At 46.0% G+C, this 16,789-nt stretch overlaps 2 protein-coding genes across 2 annotated transcripts; one reads left to right on the plus strand and one right to left on the minus strand.

Moving 5' to 3' along the window:
• Positions 1-9,999: 9,999 nt before the first annotated feature.
• LOC310871365 (solute carrier family 35 member E1-like) lies at positions 10,000-11,019 on the minus strand (the record flags this gene model as incomplete). The annotated part of the gene is made up of 1 exon (XM_083782850.1): positions 10,000-11,019. One exon carries the CDS (start codon positions 11,017-11,019, stop codon positions 10,000-10,002), a length of 1,020 nt encoding a protein of 339 aa, XP_083638976.1.
• Positions 11,020-12,385: 1,366 nt separating this feature from the next.
• LOC310871366 (glycine--tRNA ligase-like) lies at positions 12,386-14,473 on the plus strand (the record flags this gene model as incomplete). Its single annotated transcript, XM_083782851.1, has 1 exon — positions 12,386-14,473. One exon carries the CDS (start codon positions 12,386-12,388, stop codon positions 14,471-14,473), a length of 2,088 nt encoding a protein of 695 aa, XP_083638977.1.
• Between the last annotated feature and the right edge of the window lie 2,316 nt (positions 14,474-16,789).

A 16,789-nucleotide genomic window follows, 5' to 3' on the forward strand; every position in this document is an offset into this window, starting at 1 on the left:
TAGGAAGGAATGTACACTCATGGTAGCTGACCTCATGGTTCGTAAATACATACTTCCTGAAGGTCACAGCAAGACAACTACCTGAGATGGTGGACAGACAGACAGGCAGGCAGGCAGGCAGGCAGGCAGGCAGGCAGGCAGGCAGACAGACAGACAGACAGACAGACAGACAGACAGACAGACAGACAGACAGACAGACACTGGCATACACAGTACACACAGTGACAAACAGTCAGTGATGCAAGAAGCACTCTGATTCTTTACTGAAGCAACAATACCACAATGTAGAAATACCAAACACAAGAGTAGCCATTATGCAGTGTTCTATTTCACAATAACGTTTGTTCCTACATTTGACAAAAAAAATAAGAAATGGCAGAACTACAAAAAGTTCACGACACATGCGTTGTGAGCTTATGAATTGAATAAGTATAAAATAAGATTCAAGTGGTTCATGCGGTTTGTTTCTTTGTTTGTTTATTTATCTATAATAGCAACTTCAATATAATTGGTTATTTTGGAAACGGTACACATTAAATAACCACTTCAACCCCAGCATCCTTATTGTGGGGAAAGCTTTCACAGGAAAATAGCTGTCGATCTGTCGATCGGCTATTTTCCTGCGAAAGCTTTCCCCACTACAATAACCCTGTGGGACTCCGGCTCAACCATATGGGGTTTAAGTGGACTGAAGGCTCAGTGTGGAGATAGTGGGTCTCTGCGGGAGGCCGGTCAGGAATGAACCCGTCTGTTTTTGTCAGTAATAGCTCCAAGTATTATATGTGAGCTCTCCCATGACCTCTGAGTCTCTGACACCCCCACCCCCCCTCCATCACACACACACACACACGCACAGGCACGCACGCATGCACTCGCACGCACACTCCTCGCGCAGCTTATAGAAGTCAAGGTCTCTGCAAGTCTCTGCGCATGACGTCAGAGTTCTCCTTTAATTGGAATGTCTGGAAGAGACTCCGGCCTTCCCCTTACTCACATCCACACCCAAGTATGTTTCTCAGACATTTCAAGTCATGATGTCACAGTCAAGGGCCTCCAAATTGATATGTATTAACCAGTTTGAATGCATTTAGTGCCAGGAAGTAGATCTTAGTTGTTAGATTTCGATAAATACAATAGTACAATGCAATCTGCAACTGTATACTGTGGGGGGATAGAAGCCATGATGTGAATAGTCATTCTTATACGTTCTAGCCACTGACAATAGACCACTGTCAACTTGCCCTGTCCCAATTTGTTTCTATGAATTTCAAAATAGAGCTTAAAGCGTTAAACTGTCAAACTTCATTTTGCTGAAGACCCCTGGATTCCCCATGAGGTACATTCGGTAGGCCTACTGTAAGTATATTTATGCTGCCCTAGTGCACTTTTACTCAAGTAGCAGTTCTTTTCTATCTCCAGAAACCAGCTTCATCTCAGCACTGCCCTCTTCTGGGAAAACGTGACTCTACTTTTTTTTAAATGCATGTATTCATGGCCAGCCGGGGCGCCTGATGGAGGGGAGAGGAGCTGGTTGGAGTAACGTGTTCCTTCCATGCGCTATACGTCCTACCGGGGAAACTCCCTCCTGTCAGGTGATAAGTGCGGCCTGCTCACTCCTCAAGCATTGAAGGAAGCATGAGCTCAGTTCGGGGCTCTCCCCAGGTTGGCAGTAACCGCCTGGTTGGCAGAGGGAGAGTAGAGCAAGGCATTGGGGCACCAGTGAAAAATGCGGATAAACATTTAGAAAAGAAAATGCATGTATCACAGTCATCTATCGCGTGTTTTGACTTTGTTAGATCTGCTATTTTTCGCTATTTTTTAAATTTGAATCCAGAAACGCGACAGTTTTGGACATGTGACGTTTCCTCCTGACAGCAGTCTTGTAGGTTTATGACTTTAGCTATTTAAAAATAGCAGATCTACAAGCTCATATCGCGCCACCGAGTGGCGCGATACGAGCTTGTAGGTCTGCTATTTTTGAAAAATCGAAGAGCGACTGACATTTTTAGAATCTGATCTCAGGTCAGAATGGGTTCATCAGACCAGTGTGTGTCCGGCGGAAACCTCGTATGAATCTGATCTCAGGTCAGAATGGGTTAAAGGCCGTCGGCATCAGGAGTCGAACCCGCGGCACACTGCCAGACTGGATTACCAGCCAAGGTGCCTGGACCACTGAGCCACGGTTTGTCTTTTTAATGAGTGGATTTGTCTCCGCATCACATGCACAAAAGTATCCTATTGAGTTTCATCATTGTCTGCCACTCCTATGTGTCCACTTTAGGACAAGGGTTCCCAAACAATGATATTTGAACTGGGGACCCCGCGCCCTGACAAGCACTTGTAGTTGTGGGTTGCCTTCGGGCCTGGCTCCCCTTCGTCTGACCAGAAGTCCTGGCCAGAATGCTTCTGTGCATTGTGTCGTCGTTGCCGTTGAACAGCACACATCTCAGCCTCGGTGCCACTCGAGGCTGATTTTAAACCCTCCTTGCAGGTGTTAAGAGCCTGACTGACACCACACCTGAATTATCATTTTGTTTCACTTCATTATTCAGATCTTTTTTTTTTTTTTTATGGGCGTGGCTTTAGCGATCAGGGGCTGGAGCCAGGTTTTCCTTTGTTTTGCCGATGGGTTCCAAGATTGAGGTTTTACTGCAGACTGTAGCTTGTGGTTCCTCATGCAGAAGAAGTGGTTTGGGCTGCCAACCCTCTCCAGCCCAGGTCGCCCTCTCTCCGACTGTTCTCTGTCTCTCCAGATGTCACCACACTCTTTGTGGTCGTCACGTCACCCAGTCTGTTCCTGGTTGTCAGGAACAGACTTATTTCAGTCATTTAAACATCTACTGATGCACAAACTTGGACACATCATCAGTGATGTAAAGCTGGGACCATTGGGTGTTTCTGGGTCTTGCAACAGACACCCGCCTCCAGGCGACTCGACCAAGGCTGATCAGATCCCGGCCCTGTTGTGTCCAAGTGGCATGTGTTACGGACGGTCCTAGGTGGCCTAGTGGTGTTTTGGTCTGTGTATAATCCACTGTTAGTGTCTTCCAGTGCTGATGATGGATGGTGGGAGTGGCAGTAGAGATTGGAGGCGTGTCGTGGAGACTGTGACACACCTGGGCCTCATCACCAACCAGTATAAAAGGAGAGAGAGAACAGCCCACAGGCTCTCTCTTGTAACAAACACCACATGCTGCTGAGACCCTGTTTTTCTGTGAAACAATACTGTCTGACAAAGTTTTTAGTCAAAGTTACTTTAATCAACTCAACTCATAAACCACTGTCCAACTATATCCCAAACCACTTGCCTGCGTGTACGGCAATAGAAGGGAAGCTGTATATGCCCCGGCCTCGATCGTCCCTTCCCGCTCAGCAAGCCGTCTTGGACATACAAGGTTTCACCTGACAAGCCCCACTTGAGGCACTTATGAGTTGTGAAATAAGGTAAGTGGTACGTTGTATAATGAATGACCTTATTCAATTGGACAGCCAGACTAAAAACACATTTGGGGTGAAAGCCTGCATGCACTTTGCAAACAAAACAAATACTCCATGAATGTAATTCAGTACAGTACTAGTAAATGTACTTAGTTACTGTCCACCACTGACAAACACCTTGAGGAGAGGGTGTGGGGGTCTGAGCACTCCAGAGACACAGATCTGTGTGAGACAAAGCTCTTCCCCCGGCAGCGAGGGTTTGGGTCTCTGCTTCTATTGTCAACCATAATGCTGCCTCAATACAATGGGCCCCCATTCTGTTTACACCTTAAAGAAGACGCCTCAAAGGTCCCTAATGCCATAATGGGACTGGAAATAGGACATGTCGTGTGTCGTGCGTGTGTTGTGTGCATGGGTGCGTGTTTTGGCTCATTGGCTGTATGAACCATGCATGATGATTATGGAAGTGTATAGTACTACAAGCCAAGCCAAAAACCTGATGTGGTCATGGACTCAGACTTGAACTTATAAATGTATAGCTCTGAAACAGGCTACTGGGTTTATAACAAGGGGGGGGATTTTGTTTTGTGGAGTTGAATGTCATTCATTTTCTGTTGACAAGGTTTGATCATAGGGGGAGCTGTGGGGGAAATAGCATGCTGCCAATAGTTCCAGGAAGTGAGGTACCAGGCAGGAACATCCATAGACATAAAGTTAGATGCCCCTTTCCGGCTCTGGAGCATATATGTTCAAGAGAGGGCAAAACTTTCCCGAGATTCCTTGCGAAGCCCCGCAGAAGCATGAGTGTGCGCCACAGAGCGCATGTTGGGGTCTAATTCCCCGGAAAAGATGCGCTGTGATTGGCCAGTAATCACTTGAGTGGCAGCGTGACATAACGTGCCTTCCACACTTCTGGCGTACTTCCTCTCCCAGTGTAAATTCTTCTGCCCCTCCTTCAACACACATCGCTCCAACCAACTGCAGCGGCCAATGAGGCATATATTCCCTCTCTCTCTCTCTCTCTCTCTCTCTCTCTCTCTGTGTATCTGTCCCCCCCCCCTCTCTCTCTCTCTCTCTCTCTCTCTCTGTGTGTCTGTCTGTCTGTCTGTCTCCCCCTCTCTCTCTGTCTTTCTATTTAATGTAATAATACAGTAATAAGGTTATACAGTATTAGGATGAGTCACTACAGTTTTGTGATTCATATTGCATTGATAAAATATTAATCATATATATTAGGCTATTATTCAAAGCAATAGAAAGCATAGTATATCAGGGTGGTGTGTTGTGAGCATAGACTGTAAAGAATATGGACAAAGCGTTCCCCGGGTCTAACATGGACGTAAAATGAAGCCTATAATTCCTTGCACTGTAAGTCACCATATTTCTAGATCCGTTTGGGCCCAGCTGGCCATTGGCTGGCTCCGTTTGGGACCAGCTGGCCATTGGCTGGCCCAGACAACGAGGCGGGACTTCCCCCCCTGACTCTTCGTTGGTTTTTATTTTGACTGAACGGAGGGTGGCTCCCGTTCATAGACTGTAACGGTAGCCACGCCCCTCAGAACACGCGACTTTATGGTCATTTTTTTTAATAAATGGGACCATAATTTTCCAAAAAGAATATTATTATATGAGAAATGAGACTTTAAACTAGTGACTGGAAGCAGAAAGTATTCGTGACCATGTTTATTAAGGTAATACAGTCTAGGTGAAGTTGGGCCCAAATACATGGGCCTCTATGGAGCTATGGGGTTTTTTTGGCCCAATGACAACGCCACAACAGGCCATTATATGAACTTTCAGGATTTCCTTAGTGGCTTCACGAAATATCTGCCCGACTAAAATTCTGAAGATAACACGGTTCTCAAGTATTAACCACTTCAACCCCAGCATCCGTTATAATGGGGGGAACATTGCCAAAAATAGCCGATTTACAAGCTCACGTTGTGTATGAACTTATGAAGGTATAATGGTTAGTTGCAGCTGTACAGTTCTGTACTTCACTTCCTGTGTGTGTGTGTGTGTGTGTGTGTGTGTGTGTGTGTGTGTGTGTGTGTGTGTGTGTGTGTGTGTGTGTGTGTGTGTGTGTGTGTGTGTGTGTGTGTGTGTGTGTGTGTGTGTGTGTGTGTGTGGAGAAGGAGGTGCCATGTATGTGTATCCCTAAGTGAACATGAACTGTCAACCCCGTTATATTTGTTTCCTTGTCAAATTAATTGTAATTTGTGGATTCAAATAAAGAAATCGAAGTGTGTGTGTGTGTGTGTGTGTGTGTGTGTGTGTGTGTGTGTGTTTGTGTGTGTCATCCTCTCTGTCTCCTCTTCTATTATTATTTGACCTCTGAGTCAGTGAACACAGTGGGGCAGGTAACGCATGCAGGCTCACACACACACACACACACCCTCACACACACACACACACACACACACACACACACACACACACACACACACACACACACACACACACACACAGAGAGAGAGATGCATACATACAAACACACGCATACACAGACAATTGCACTTGCAGATGCATAGCTACAGGCGCACACATGCATGTCGCACACACACACACACACACACAGAGATAGATGCATACAACAAACACGCATACACAGACAAATGCACTTGCAGATGCATAGCTACAGGCGCACACACGCATGTCGCACACACACACACACACACACACACACACACACACACACCGAGATGTTTATTGGTGTGAGGATGTGTGCTGGAAGCTTTGGTGCAAACTGCAAAACCACGGAACAACTATACTGTAGCCTATATGTCTGTCTGTCCGTCCGTCTTTCTCCCTCCATCCTCTGTCTACATCAGACATAATGTCCTTAGCAGCCAATCAATATAGAGGACTCAGGTGGAGAATAGATGCCTGCTGAGAGAGAGAGAGAGACAGAGACAGAGACAGAGACAGAGACAGAGACAGAGACAGAGACAGAGAGAGAGAGAGAGACAGAGAGAGAGACAGAGAGAGAGAGAGACACTTACAAAGAGATGTGTAATGTAAGTGTGTGCACATATTTTGACCTGGTCTGTGTTGGCAGCTATAGCATCATTATGTCTATAGAGAATAATAATGACAAATACATAGTTTAGCAACATTTAGGCTAGCCCTTCATCACATGAGGCTATTATGTTATAGGCCAGTGGTTCCCAAAGTGTGGTCTGGAACCCACAGGGGACCTTGACCGGGTTACAGGGGTCCCTCTCAGACTCCAGCTCTTCTGAAAAGTAGCCTGGAAGAGGCTCAGGTAATAATAATAATAACAATAATAATAATAAGAGCTGGAGTCTGAGAGGGACCTTCTGAAGAGCAGCCTGGAAGAAAATAATAATAATAATAACATTATTTTCCTACAACAACTGTTTAAAAAAATACTTTAGAGAATGAATAGGTTCTTAAACTTCTGTGCATACTCCCTTTTCAGGAGCTGAAAGTGGCTCCAACCGCCTCCCGGACACAAGGTTGCACAGACTTGGCGAGCTGCAGGCACAAAGTGAAAATTCTTAGAAATGTTGTTTCCGTGAGATAATTATAATGATGAGGAATGTAGTTTCTCATCTGACTAAAGTTTAGTCAGATGAGAGGAACTTGGCGTCAGATATATAACGTTTCACAGCGCCCATTTCTTCTTGAATAATTCCAGCTACAAACTTTCGCAAGTCAAGTCGCAACAAACTTCAACTACTCGCACATAAAAACAGCTACATCAGTAAAAAAAGAAGAAATCAGACCAGTCTGAAGCGAGTGGTGCAACAGCACCCCCTATTGGTACTCTAAATATCGGGACATGGGTAAGGACACGGGGACATTGCTGTTCTTTGGAGTGGTTGCACCACTCAAAAATGAAAATTGTCCATCCCTATAACTCCTCCTCCTGTCCCTATGCGTTTTTTCCTGCTGTTCCCACACATGGTCGCTAGGGGGCGGTGGTCGCCATACAGGCTGCAGCCAGACAGAGATGTGACCTGTACCTGATCTGATATTGTGTTTAGCAACCCTCTGATGCGCGTGCCTGTGTTCACGGGCGCATGCCTGCCTCCTCCGCGCCTCTGACAGGTTGACACATGAGTTCATAATGATTCAACAACTGACTTCATTTAAAGTCCTCTTTCTTTCTTTCTTTCTTTCTTTCTTTCTTTCTTTCTTTCTTTCTTTCTTTTGTAAAAATCACACCCGTGTGAAGTGGGTGTGTGGTTTTTATGTGTGTGAATGGATGAATGTAATGCACAATCTATAAAGGGCCTTGGATAAAGGCGCTATATAAATGCACCATTTACCATTAACATGCATTTTAAAACTGCTTTTAATATTTAATATATTGTCTGTCCCTCAACGTCATTTCTAATGGTTTGAGCCTCAATAACCACTCTGATATAACCAGTCCTTGGCATTTCTTTCTAGACTTTGAAAGCAGTTTTAGCTGCAGTACCACAATGTCCTGAGGTGGTGGGGGTGCTGATATGCAGATTATTTAATATTTTTGTCATTGTAATACTGACGCTAGATAAAACTAGGCTTGTTTCCATTCCATGCCAGCTTGGAAAATCAACAATGGTGGCAATTGTAAACAAAGTGGAAATGCAAATTTGGAACTGAAGACTGAAGACGAGGAATTATACAAAATAGGGTGAGGCCAAAATCAGTTGAGCTGTTCCTGAGAGCAATTTCCATTAAAACACCTATATGATATGAAAGCCTGATTGTTGAAATTAGTTATTTGTGGCGATAGAAAACACATATGGGAGCCTCAAAAACACAGAATAAATTGAAAAAGTTGAATTTTATGTTATAGGTCCTTGTATGTGTGTGTGTGTGTGTGTGTGTGTGTGTGTGTGTGTGTGTGTGTGTGTGTGTGTGTGTGTGTGTGTGTGTGTGTGCGTGTGCGTGTGCGTGTGTCACTACAACAGCTACTTGACATTTTGGCCTGTACAGGTACAGTAGATCTGTAGGTCATAGATTCAAAAGAGTTTCTCCTGGATTCCTTTGTAATCATGATGCAACTTCCCATGACAATGACCATGAAACAGCCAATTTCTTCTCCCTCTGAGAGTAAAAAAATAACCCAAACAAAATTAAGATCAAGAGGAATTAACTATATTTGTCAGTTACTGAGATTGTCCAGACTGTGCTAATAGCCTACAACAAGATCACACTATTGAAATTAAAAAAGTATTGGATAATAAGTAATAACACTGGATGTAATGAATTGGTAGGCACATCACTTGTCTGTTGTCTATGTACAGTACATTTTGAGCAGATTCTCACTGTTATTTAGCCCATTCTGAACGGGCACCCATTTTGGTGTCGGCATCATGTTATGCTTTAGCTATTTAAAAATAGCAGATCTACAAGCTCGTAGCGCGCCACCGAGTGGCGCGCTACGAGCTTGTAGGTCTGCTATTTTTTGAAAAATCGAAGAACGACTGACATTTTTAGAATCTGATCTCTGGTCAGAATGGGTTGATCAGACCAGTGTGTGTCCAGCGGAAACCTCATTATAAATCTGATCTCAGGTCAGAATGGGTTAGAATAGATTCTTTCATGTGGTCAGTGAGACACAATTTGCAGTACCTTACACCAGCTGTTGCAATGATTGTTTCACCTCAAAGCGCCCGGTACCTTACTGACACTGTATTATATCCACATTTATATATATACAGTAAATGAACAGTGGTGGAGCTTGTATGACTGCCACACACATGGAATGGTCACCCTTTTGTTTGTGAGGGGACCTGCACAATGATGATAACGCCTGGATTTATGAGTTATTTGCAATTCAAATAATCTAAACTAAACGTTAAAAAGGAGGAAGGAGCATGACTGAGGCCAGCCAAGTATATTTGTATAGCACATTTCAACAACAAGGCAACTCGATGTGCTTCACATAAAACATTAAGCCAAAATAGTGAACACCTATTCGACATCTATCCGTGTTCTATAGCTGCATGTGCGAGGGGCACACACACACAGTCAGAACACGTTGGCTCCCTTTCATGATTGTCACGTCTCATTGCTCCGCACTCTAACAAGCACTTTGCTTGCATTCTCTTCAGGCACGGTGAGGAGGAAGGGGAGAGATGGGATGCCTTACTCCCCCTTCTGGAGGAGCAGTGTGGCTATGCAGTATACTGTACATACAGTAAAGTCCATCAGAGAAACCCCCACGCATTGGTGGTTGCCTCCGTAGTTCCATACAATACACATGGAGAGTCCTATAGGGTTCCCAAGGAGGCAAGAATTCAATGCAACAACAATTAATTGAGGAGGGAGACCACTGTACAGAAGTGCTTTAGTGCTTAAGTGCTTTCAAACAGCTATTATTTTGTTTTATTACAACTTTTGTTTAAGAAACAATTGGCTTCAAATCTTACAGACTACTGAGCAATGCTTTTCGTAAAATGCGTTTCGTGTACAAGAACTCTTCCTCAAACAGCAAATACCTTTGTAGTCATGTAGGCCTGCCGGCCATACTGGAAGTGGTCGGTGAGGTGTTTTTGCTATGGCTGGGCTGGGCTGGACCATGACTTAACCATTCAAGGACGTTCAAGGACAATGACCAATGGCCTTATGGATTTCATCCTGGGCAGAGTGATCGGAGGACTGATCCTGCTTGGTCGAGTGGAGCAGCTTCTTCTTACTGACATCATACATGGCCTTGATGTAGAGAAATACCCCCGCGATGGCAGTCATCACACCCAGGAGGTTGACGTACGTGACGGGGTTCCTCAGAAACAGCAGAGAGACGCTGATGACCATGAGCCCCTTTGTGGCGCAGGCGACGGCGTAGCTCAGAGGACTGACCCGTTCCAGCATGATGATGGCGACGACGCTCTCCGCAAACTTACAGAGGCAGCAGGCCAGCAGCAGGAGGAAGGTGCCTCCCCAGACCGAGATGTCCGACAGGTCTCCTTGGTCCAGGAAGCTCGGCAGGTCCACCAGGAGCCAGGTTGGAACCATGAAGAGGGCGGAGTTGCATAGTATAACGTGGATCAGCCTCAGGGGATGGATCCCCGTGTCTCTCAGCACCTTTTTAGTGAAGACGTTCTGAAGGGAGATGCAGAGCGTGCTGGCCAGGGCGCAGATCAGTCCAGTCAGATCGAAAGACAGCTCAGACACGGAGGCCAGCAGCACTCCTCCAATGATGGGGACGAGGGACATGTACACGCTAGTCACCTGCTTCTCCTTCATGAGGATTCTCGATATCAGCACGACCCATATGGGCATTGTGGCTCTGACGGTGTGTGCATATGAAACCGTCACCTTCCATATGGTGAAGTGGGACAACAACGCTATAAAATATTCCCTGAAAGCCAGCGGGAGGATGTTCCGGTAGTAGTATTTGTGGGGCAGGTCCGCCTTCGGGATTCCACGCGCCCGCAGCAGTGGCGGAAGAAATGCGATGGTGAAGAACAGGTGTAACATGGACATGCTGACGGGGTGCGGGAACCCGCTCAGGATCGTTTTGTTGAGGATGTTCCCCCCAGAGCTCAAGGCATACCAACCCATACACAGGAGAAATATGCGGAGCCATTCTCTGACTGGATGAAATTCCACCCCGGTCATCTTCCAGGTGGCTGCGGCACGACGGAGTCGGAAGGTTCCCGGTTCGATCCTTAACGCCTGCGTGTCCTTTAGCGAGACACGGGGCCCCATAACAGCATGCGGGCCTGTGCCATCAGTTGTTTAGATGTATGTGTTAATGGGGGGGAAAGTATTATGTTATATTACCCTTTATTATGACATCAAAGAGGAGATACCATGAGTCACGTCACATGTGACGTTTCGTCACATGGTTTCACACATCAATAATCCTGTGAAACTGTTTCAGGATGTCTTCCTCTTTGTTTCTCTTTAAAAAATCACACTCGTGTGAAGTGAGGGACGCCCATGATGGCCACATCATGTCTTATGTAGTAATTTAGTGCTCTAAACAAACATTCAAAAGTCCATAGACTTGGCTGCCATATGATGTAATCTTCAAAAGCCATGCATTGGAGGAGCTAGCGCCCATCAAAAAACTAGTAGAGTGCCCATCATTCGCGGGCGACAGATGTGATTCTCACGCAGTACCCCCCCCCCCGGTAATTCCCCCTCCAGTACCCATAGTTTGTCAGTGTGTGTCCGTTTTATGCCCAAAGAGCCCCATTTGCAATGTCACTCTACGATGTCTCCGAGATGAGGTTCCGCTGCGTCGAGCCCTGGCGGAAGGTTCGGTTTCCCCATTGCAGCAGAATCAGGAGCAATACTGACACCTGCTGGTCGGAGGTTGAATGGAAAAACGTGGCACAGGCTGACTATTTAGCAAGCATAATGGAAGTGTCTCTGACTGCCTTTACCTTTTGGATATGTGCGGAAAAGGGATGGTTCAACGAAGGGCCAACCACGCAGAACCGACCATGTGCCTAACCGGAGACGAGCAACCATCATGCATGGTGCGGCGGTATCATGCAATCCTGCAGGTCAGGCTAAGGGGCAACCAAGAAGATGGCATGAATCCGTATTGCTCCTATTGTAACTGCAGTGGACAGTCTGCACTATCTTGGTGTATGAGGCAACTGTAAACGCCTAAATACAAAGTTAAAACGGGAATGGATCTTGCAGGAGGATAGGATACACCTCATCGGATGGGGCCTACTTGCGCCCAGTGGCTCGAATAATCAGCCAACCCTATAGCCCTAAACTTATTCAAGTCTAATCCATATTTTGCCCGGGCTGACCTAGAGCTCCATATTTGGAGACAACAGAGAATAAATGACTGGCATCATCATTGTGACACGCATCCAGTTGACTGGCATAGATATCGTGACAAGCATCCAGTCAAACCCTAATATAAAGAGTAGTTATAAGAGATTTGTATATACTCACAAAAGTACGTGCAGTAGCAGTACTTTGTCTGGTTGTGGGAAAACAGATCTCTGAAGCACAAAACATGCATGTTAATATTGAACAGGATCTGGCCCCGCTCAGGCTCATAGTCAAAGAACAGGGGGATGTGGTGCGCAAGATGAAAGAGGAAGGGGCCCCCGACGCAGACGTCACTAAAGCTGTTGCTGAACTAAAAGCAAGGAAGAGAACACTTGAGGCCAAGGAACTGGCCACACAGCCCAAAGATGACATTTTCGATAGAACCAAAATGGAGAATACTTTGAAGAGGCGATTCTTCTATGATCAGGCCTTTGCCATCTATGGCGGTGTGAGTGGTCTGTATGACTATGGGCCTGTGGGATGTGCCCTGAAGAACAACCTCCTGCATGTCTGGAGGCAACATTTCATCCAGGAGGAGCAGATGCTGGAGATCGACTGCACCATGCTGACCCCAGCACCTGTCCTCAAGACGTCAGGGCATGTGGACAGGTTTGCAGACTATATGGTGAAAGATGTTGAGAATGGTGAATGGTTCAGAGCTGACCATCTTCTTAAAGCCCACCTCCAGAAGCTGATGTCTGATGAGAAGTGTTCTGCAGAGAATAAGGCTGAAATAGTGGACATCATCACCCGGATGGACAACTTTACCCAGCAAGAGTTGACCGACCTCTTAGTAAAATACCACGTCAAGTCGCCCACCAAAGGAAATGACCTCACTGCCCCTACTTCCTTCAACCTGATGTTTCAGACATCCATTGGTCCAGGAGGGAATATGCCAGGCTATCTGAGGCCTGAAACCGCTCAGGGAATCTTCCTCAACTTCAAACGCTTGTTGGAGTTTAACCAGGGAAGACTTCCATTTGCTGCCGTTCAGATAGGCAAATCCTTCAGAAATGAAATATCTCCCCGCTCAGGACTCATTCGTGTCCGTGAGTTCACCATGGCTGAGATCGAGCACTTTGTGGACCCCACTGAGAAGGTCCACCCTAAATTCCACAATGTGAAAGACCTGCACATAACACTGTACTCCTCTAAGGCCCAGACCAGTGGCCAGACAGCCTGCATCATGACGCTAGGTGATGCTGTGGACAAGGGAGTAATCAATAACTCTGTCCTGGGATACTTCATTGGAAGAATTTACCTGTACCTTATTAAAGTCGGTGTGGACAAACATAAGTTACGCTTCCGTCAGCACATGGACAACGAGATGGCCCACTATGCCCGTGACTGCTGGGATGCAGAGACCAAAACCTCTTACGGCTGGATAGAGATTGTAGGGTGCGCCGACCGCTCATGCTATGATCTGCAATGCCACGCAAAGGCTACAAAGGTGCCTCTTGTTGCTGAGAGACATCTGAAGCAGCCCAAAGTTGTAAATGTTGTACAGTTTGAGCTCAACAAAGAGAGCATTGGCAAGGCCTACAAAAGGGATGCTAGGCTAGTGATGGAGTACCTTGCTAAGGTGCGTGATGAGTGCTTCATCACGGAGCAGGAGCAGCTGCTCAGTGAGACTGGAGAGTTTACAATTGAGACGGAAGGAAAGTCTTTCAAACTCACAAAGGACATGGTCAGTGTAAAGCGCTCCCAGAAGACACTGCACGTGGAGGAAATCGTTCCCAGTGTAATTGAGCCCTCCTTCGGCATTGGCAGAATCATGTATAGCATCCTCGAGCACACATTCCATGTCAGAGAATGTGACGAACAAAGATCGTATTTCAGCTTCCCTGCCACTGTGGCTCCATATAAATGCGCAGTCCTTCCTTTGCTTCAAAGGCAGGAATTTGTGCCTTTTGTGAGGGATTTATCTGAGGCGTTGACCAAAAGCGGCGTCTCTCACAAAGTGGACACCTCCCCCGTATCCATTGGGAGGCTCTACAGCAGGACAGATGAGATCGGAGTGGCTTTTGTTATCACCATTGACTTTGTCACCGTGAACAAGATGCCCCACAAGGCCACTCTGAGAGACCGTGACTCGATGACGCAGATCAGAGCCGAGGTCAGTGAGTTGCCAGGGGTGATCCAAGATCTGGCCAACGGCACCTTGACTTGGCGGGAAGTCTGTGAGAAGTACCCTCTTGTTGAAGGAGAGGAGACCAGCGAGAAACACACCACTGAAGAACACAGTCCAAAACAGTCCAACAATCTGAACTAACCCTTTAGAGGTAGCTCTTTAGTGAACAGAAATACATTCTCAGGTTGGGAACCCAAACCTGAGAATGCATTCTCATGCATCCCAAATTTATCCAATCAGGATAGAGAACTCAGGATACAGATTAAAGTGTTACACAAGTGTCTAAACAAATAAATTAATGATAAGACAAAATTGGAACTGGAACACCAACCGGAACACAACAAATTAAGCTGATACATGGGTACTTTCTCCTGATTAGCAGAAATTCTGCAAACCACCTAAACATTTATACAAGAAGAATCATGTATTAAACTCATTTGACATGATCGAAAAGGTATTGTGAGCTTTTTGCTATGAATACAGGTGTGCCTTGATATTTTGATTTGCCCAATGGTGGTGCACCTTGGGCACTTGGGCACAAAGTTTGAAAACCACTAGTGTACGCTGGTGACGTGTCATCTCTTGCGATCGGTTCCCACTCTTCAATTGCCGTTGCGCTCCTTCGTCACGAGGTTGGAGCAATAGCTCTGGATCCTCTGTACGATGCTGTGGTACTCCATGGCGGCAGTCGAGTCGGGTTCTTCGCTAAACAGCGACTTCCCCTCGTCACAGCTGCGTCCTATCCGGGGGTCCAGCGGCACTTTGCCCAGCAGTGGCCGGTTCAGGTCCTTGCACATCCGCTCGGCGCCACCGCTGTCGGGAGGGAAGACCTGCGACACATTCTTGCACTTGGGGTTCTCCACCACTCCGATGATTGGCAGCCCCACCTTCTTACAGAAGCGGATCTCCTTGCGCATGGTGGCACACTTCATCTGGTTGGGACAGCCCTGACACGATGAGCCCCTTCCCCGTCTGCTCGCTTTGGGTGTTCCGGTGCAATCGCTCGGAAACTCTTCCATGTTCACAGCATTTCATCCATGTACTCGAAGGTTTGGGAGGTCGCCGCCGGCGCCCAGCATGTTTCCCCTTAGGATTGGTGGCATCTGATGGTTTGGTCCGGTGACATCAGCAACATCATAGTTGCTGATGTCACCGGACCAAACCATCAGATGCCACCAAGACGCTGATGTCACCGGACATCAGCAACTATGATGTCAACATAGACCCAACAACGTGGGTTTGATATGCATTCGGTCACAGGCCCCCCCCTTGATGCAATTTCTATCCTAGTCTGTACACTATAAGATGTGGGATGTATGCATGTTCTGCAGTGGTGGTTCTCAACCTTTTTGAGGGCCCTAGCCCCTCCAATGCATGGCTTTTGGAAATTTCATCATAGGCCAGCCAAGTCTATGGCCTTTAATATTTGTTTAGGGTAAATTATGACGGTGTAAGATGTCATCTCGCTGATATAAATACTGTATCTTGTAATAATTTATTTTTTTATTTTTGTGGGGCGCTAGCACCAGCTTTTTGTGTGTGTAACCCAAACACAAACATTAAATGCCATTGACAATCAATGGACAATGTTGAGTGTAACATTGTGTAACACAAACATTGATATGTTGTATAGCTGGTAGTACTGTGCCAATTCTGATTGGCCGTAATGAGATGATGTATGAGGATGTACGGTGATAAGAGCGCCCCTCACTTCACACGAGTGTGATTTAAAAGAATTCACAGACATGAGAACATTTACCCAAACATCTGTACGCCCCTCACTTCACACAAGTGTGATTCTTGCGCTAGCCCCTCCTATGCCAAGCTTTGAGACATTGAATGCCATTGATAATGAATGGCCAGTTTCTTTGTGTTTGTCCCAACATGAACATTATAATGCCATTGAAAATGAATTGCCATTTTTGACTGTTTGTGTAAACACAAACATTACACAAAAAACAAAAGTGATTGGCCTGAATGAGATGATATTTTGAGGTGAACTTTCGCTTTAAGTGGTTATGATGTACAATGACTGCAAGACTCCCCCTCACTTCACACGGTTGTGATATTCGTTTAGCTCTGGACCACTGGCATATTTTGAACAATCCTCAAGGTACCCACCCTACCACTCCACAATAGATGTATAAGAAGGCATAACAGTCATTTTAAAATGAACATTTAACATAATAGCCTTGGGCGTTCCTGACTCCCGAGCCATGTAAATTATAGGTCAGGAGCCTGTTTCTGTGGCGTGAGGCCGCTTTATGTACAAGACCATAAGTACATCCTACAGTTATGATGTACAAGTACACCCCCTGGACTGTGGACATGACACTATGTCCAATCAAAGTGTCAAGTAGTGAGGCATTGAGTCCCATATAGTCTTTTGTATGACCCTGACTATCTAGTCTTAAAGTTGGACTTGCGTATATTGAGCCTTTAACAGTGAATATTACA

The sequence above is a fragment of the Protomyctophum parallelum genome (genome assembly GCF_964188405.1).
Source record: "Protomyctophum parallelum genome assembly, chromosome: 14".
Classification (NCBI taxonomy): domain Eukaryota; kingdom Metazoa; phylum Chordata; class Actinopteri; order Myctophiformes; family Myctophidae; genus Protomyctophum; species Protomyctophum parallelum.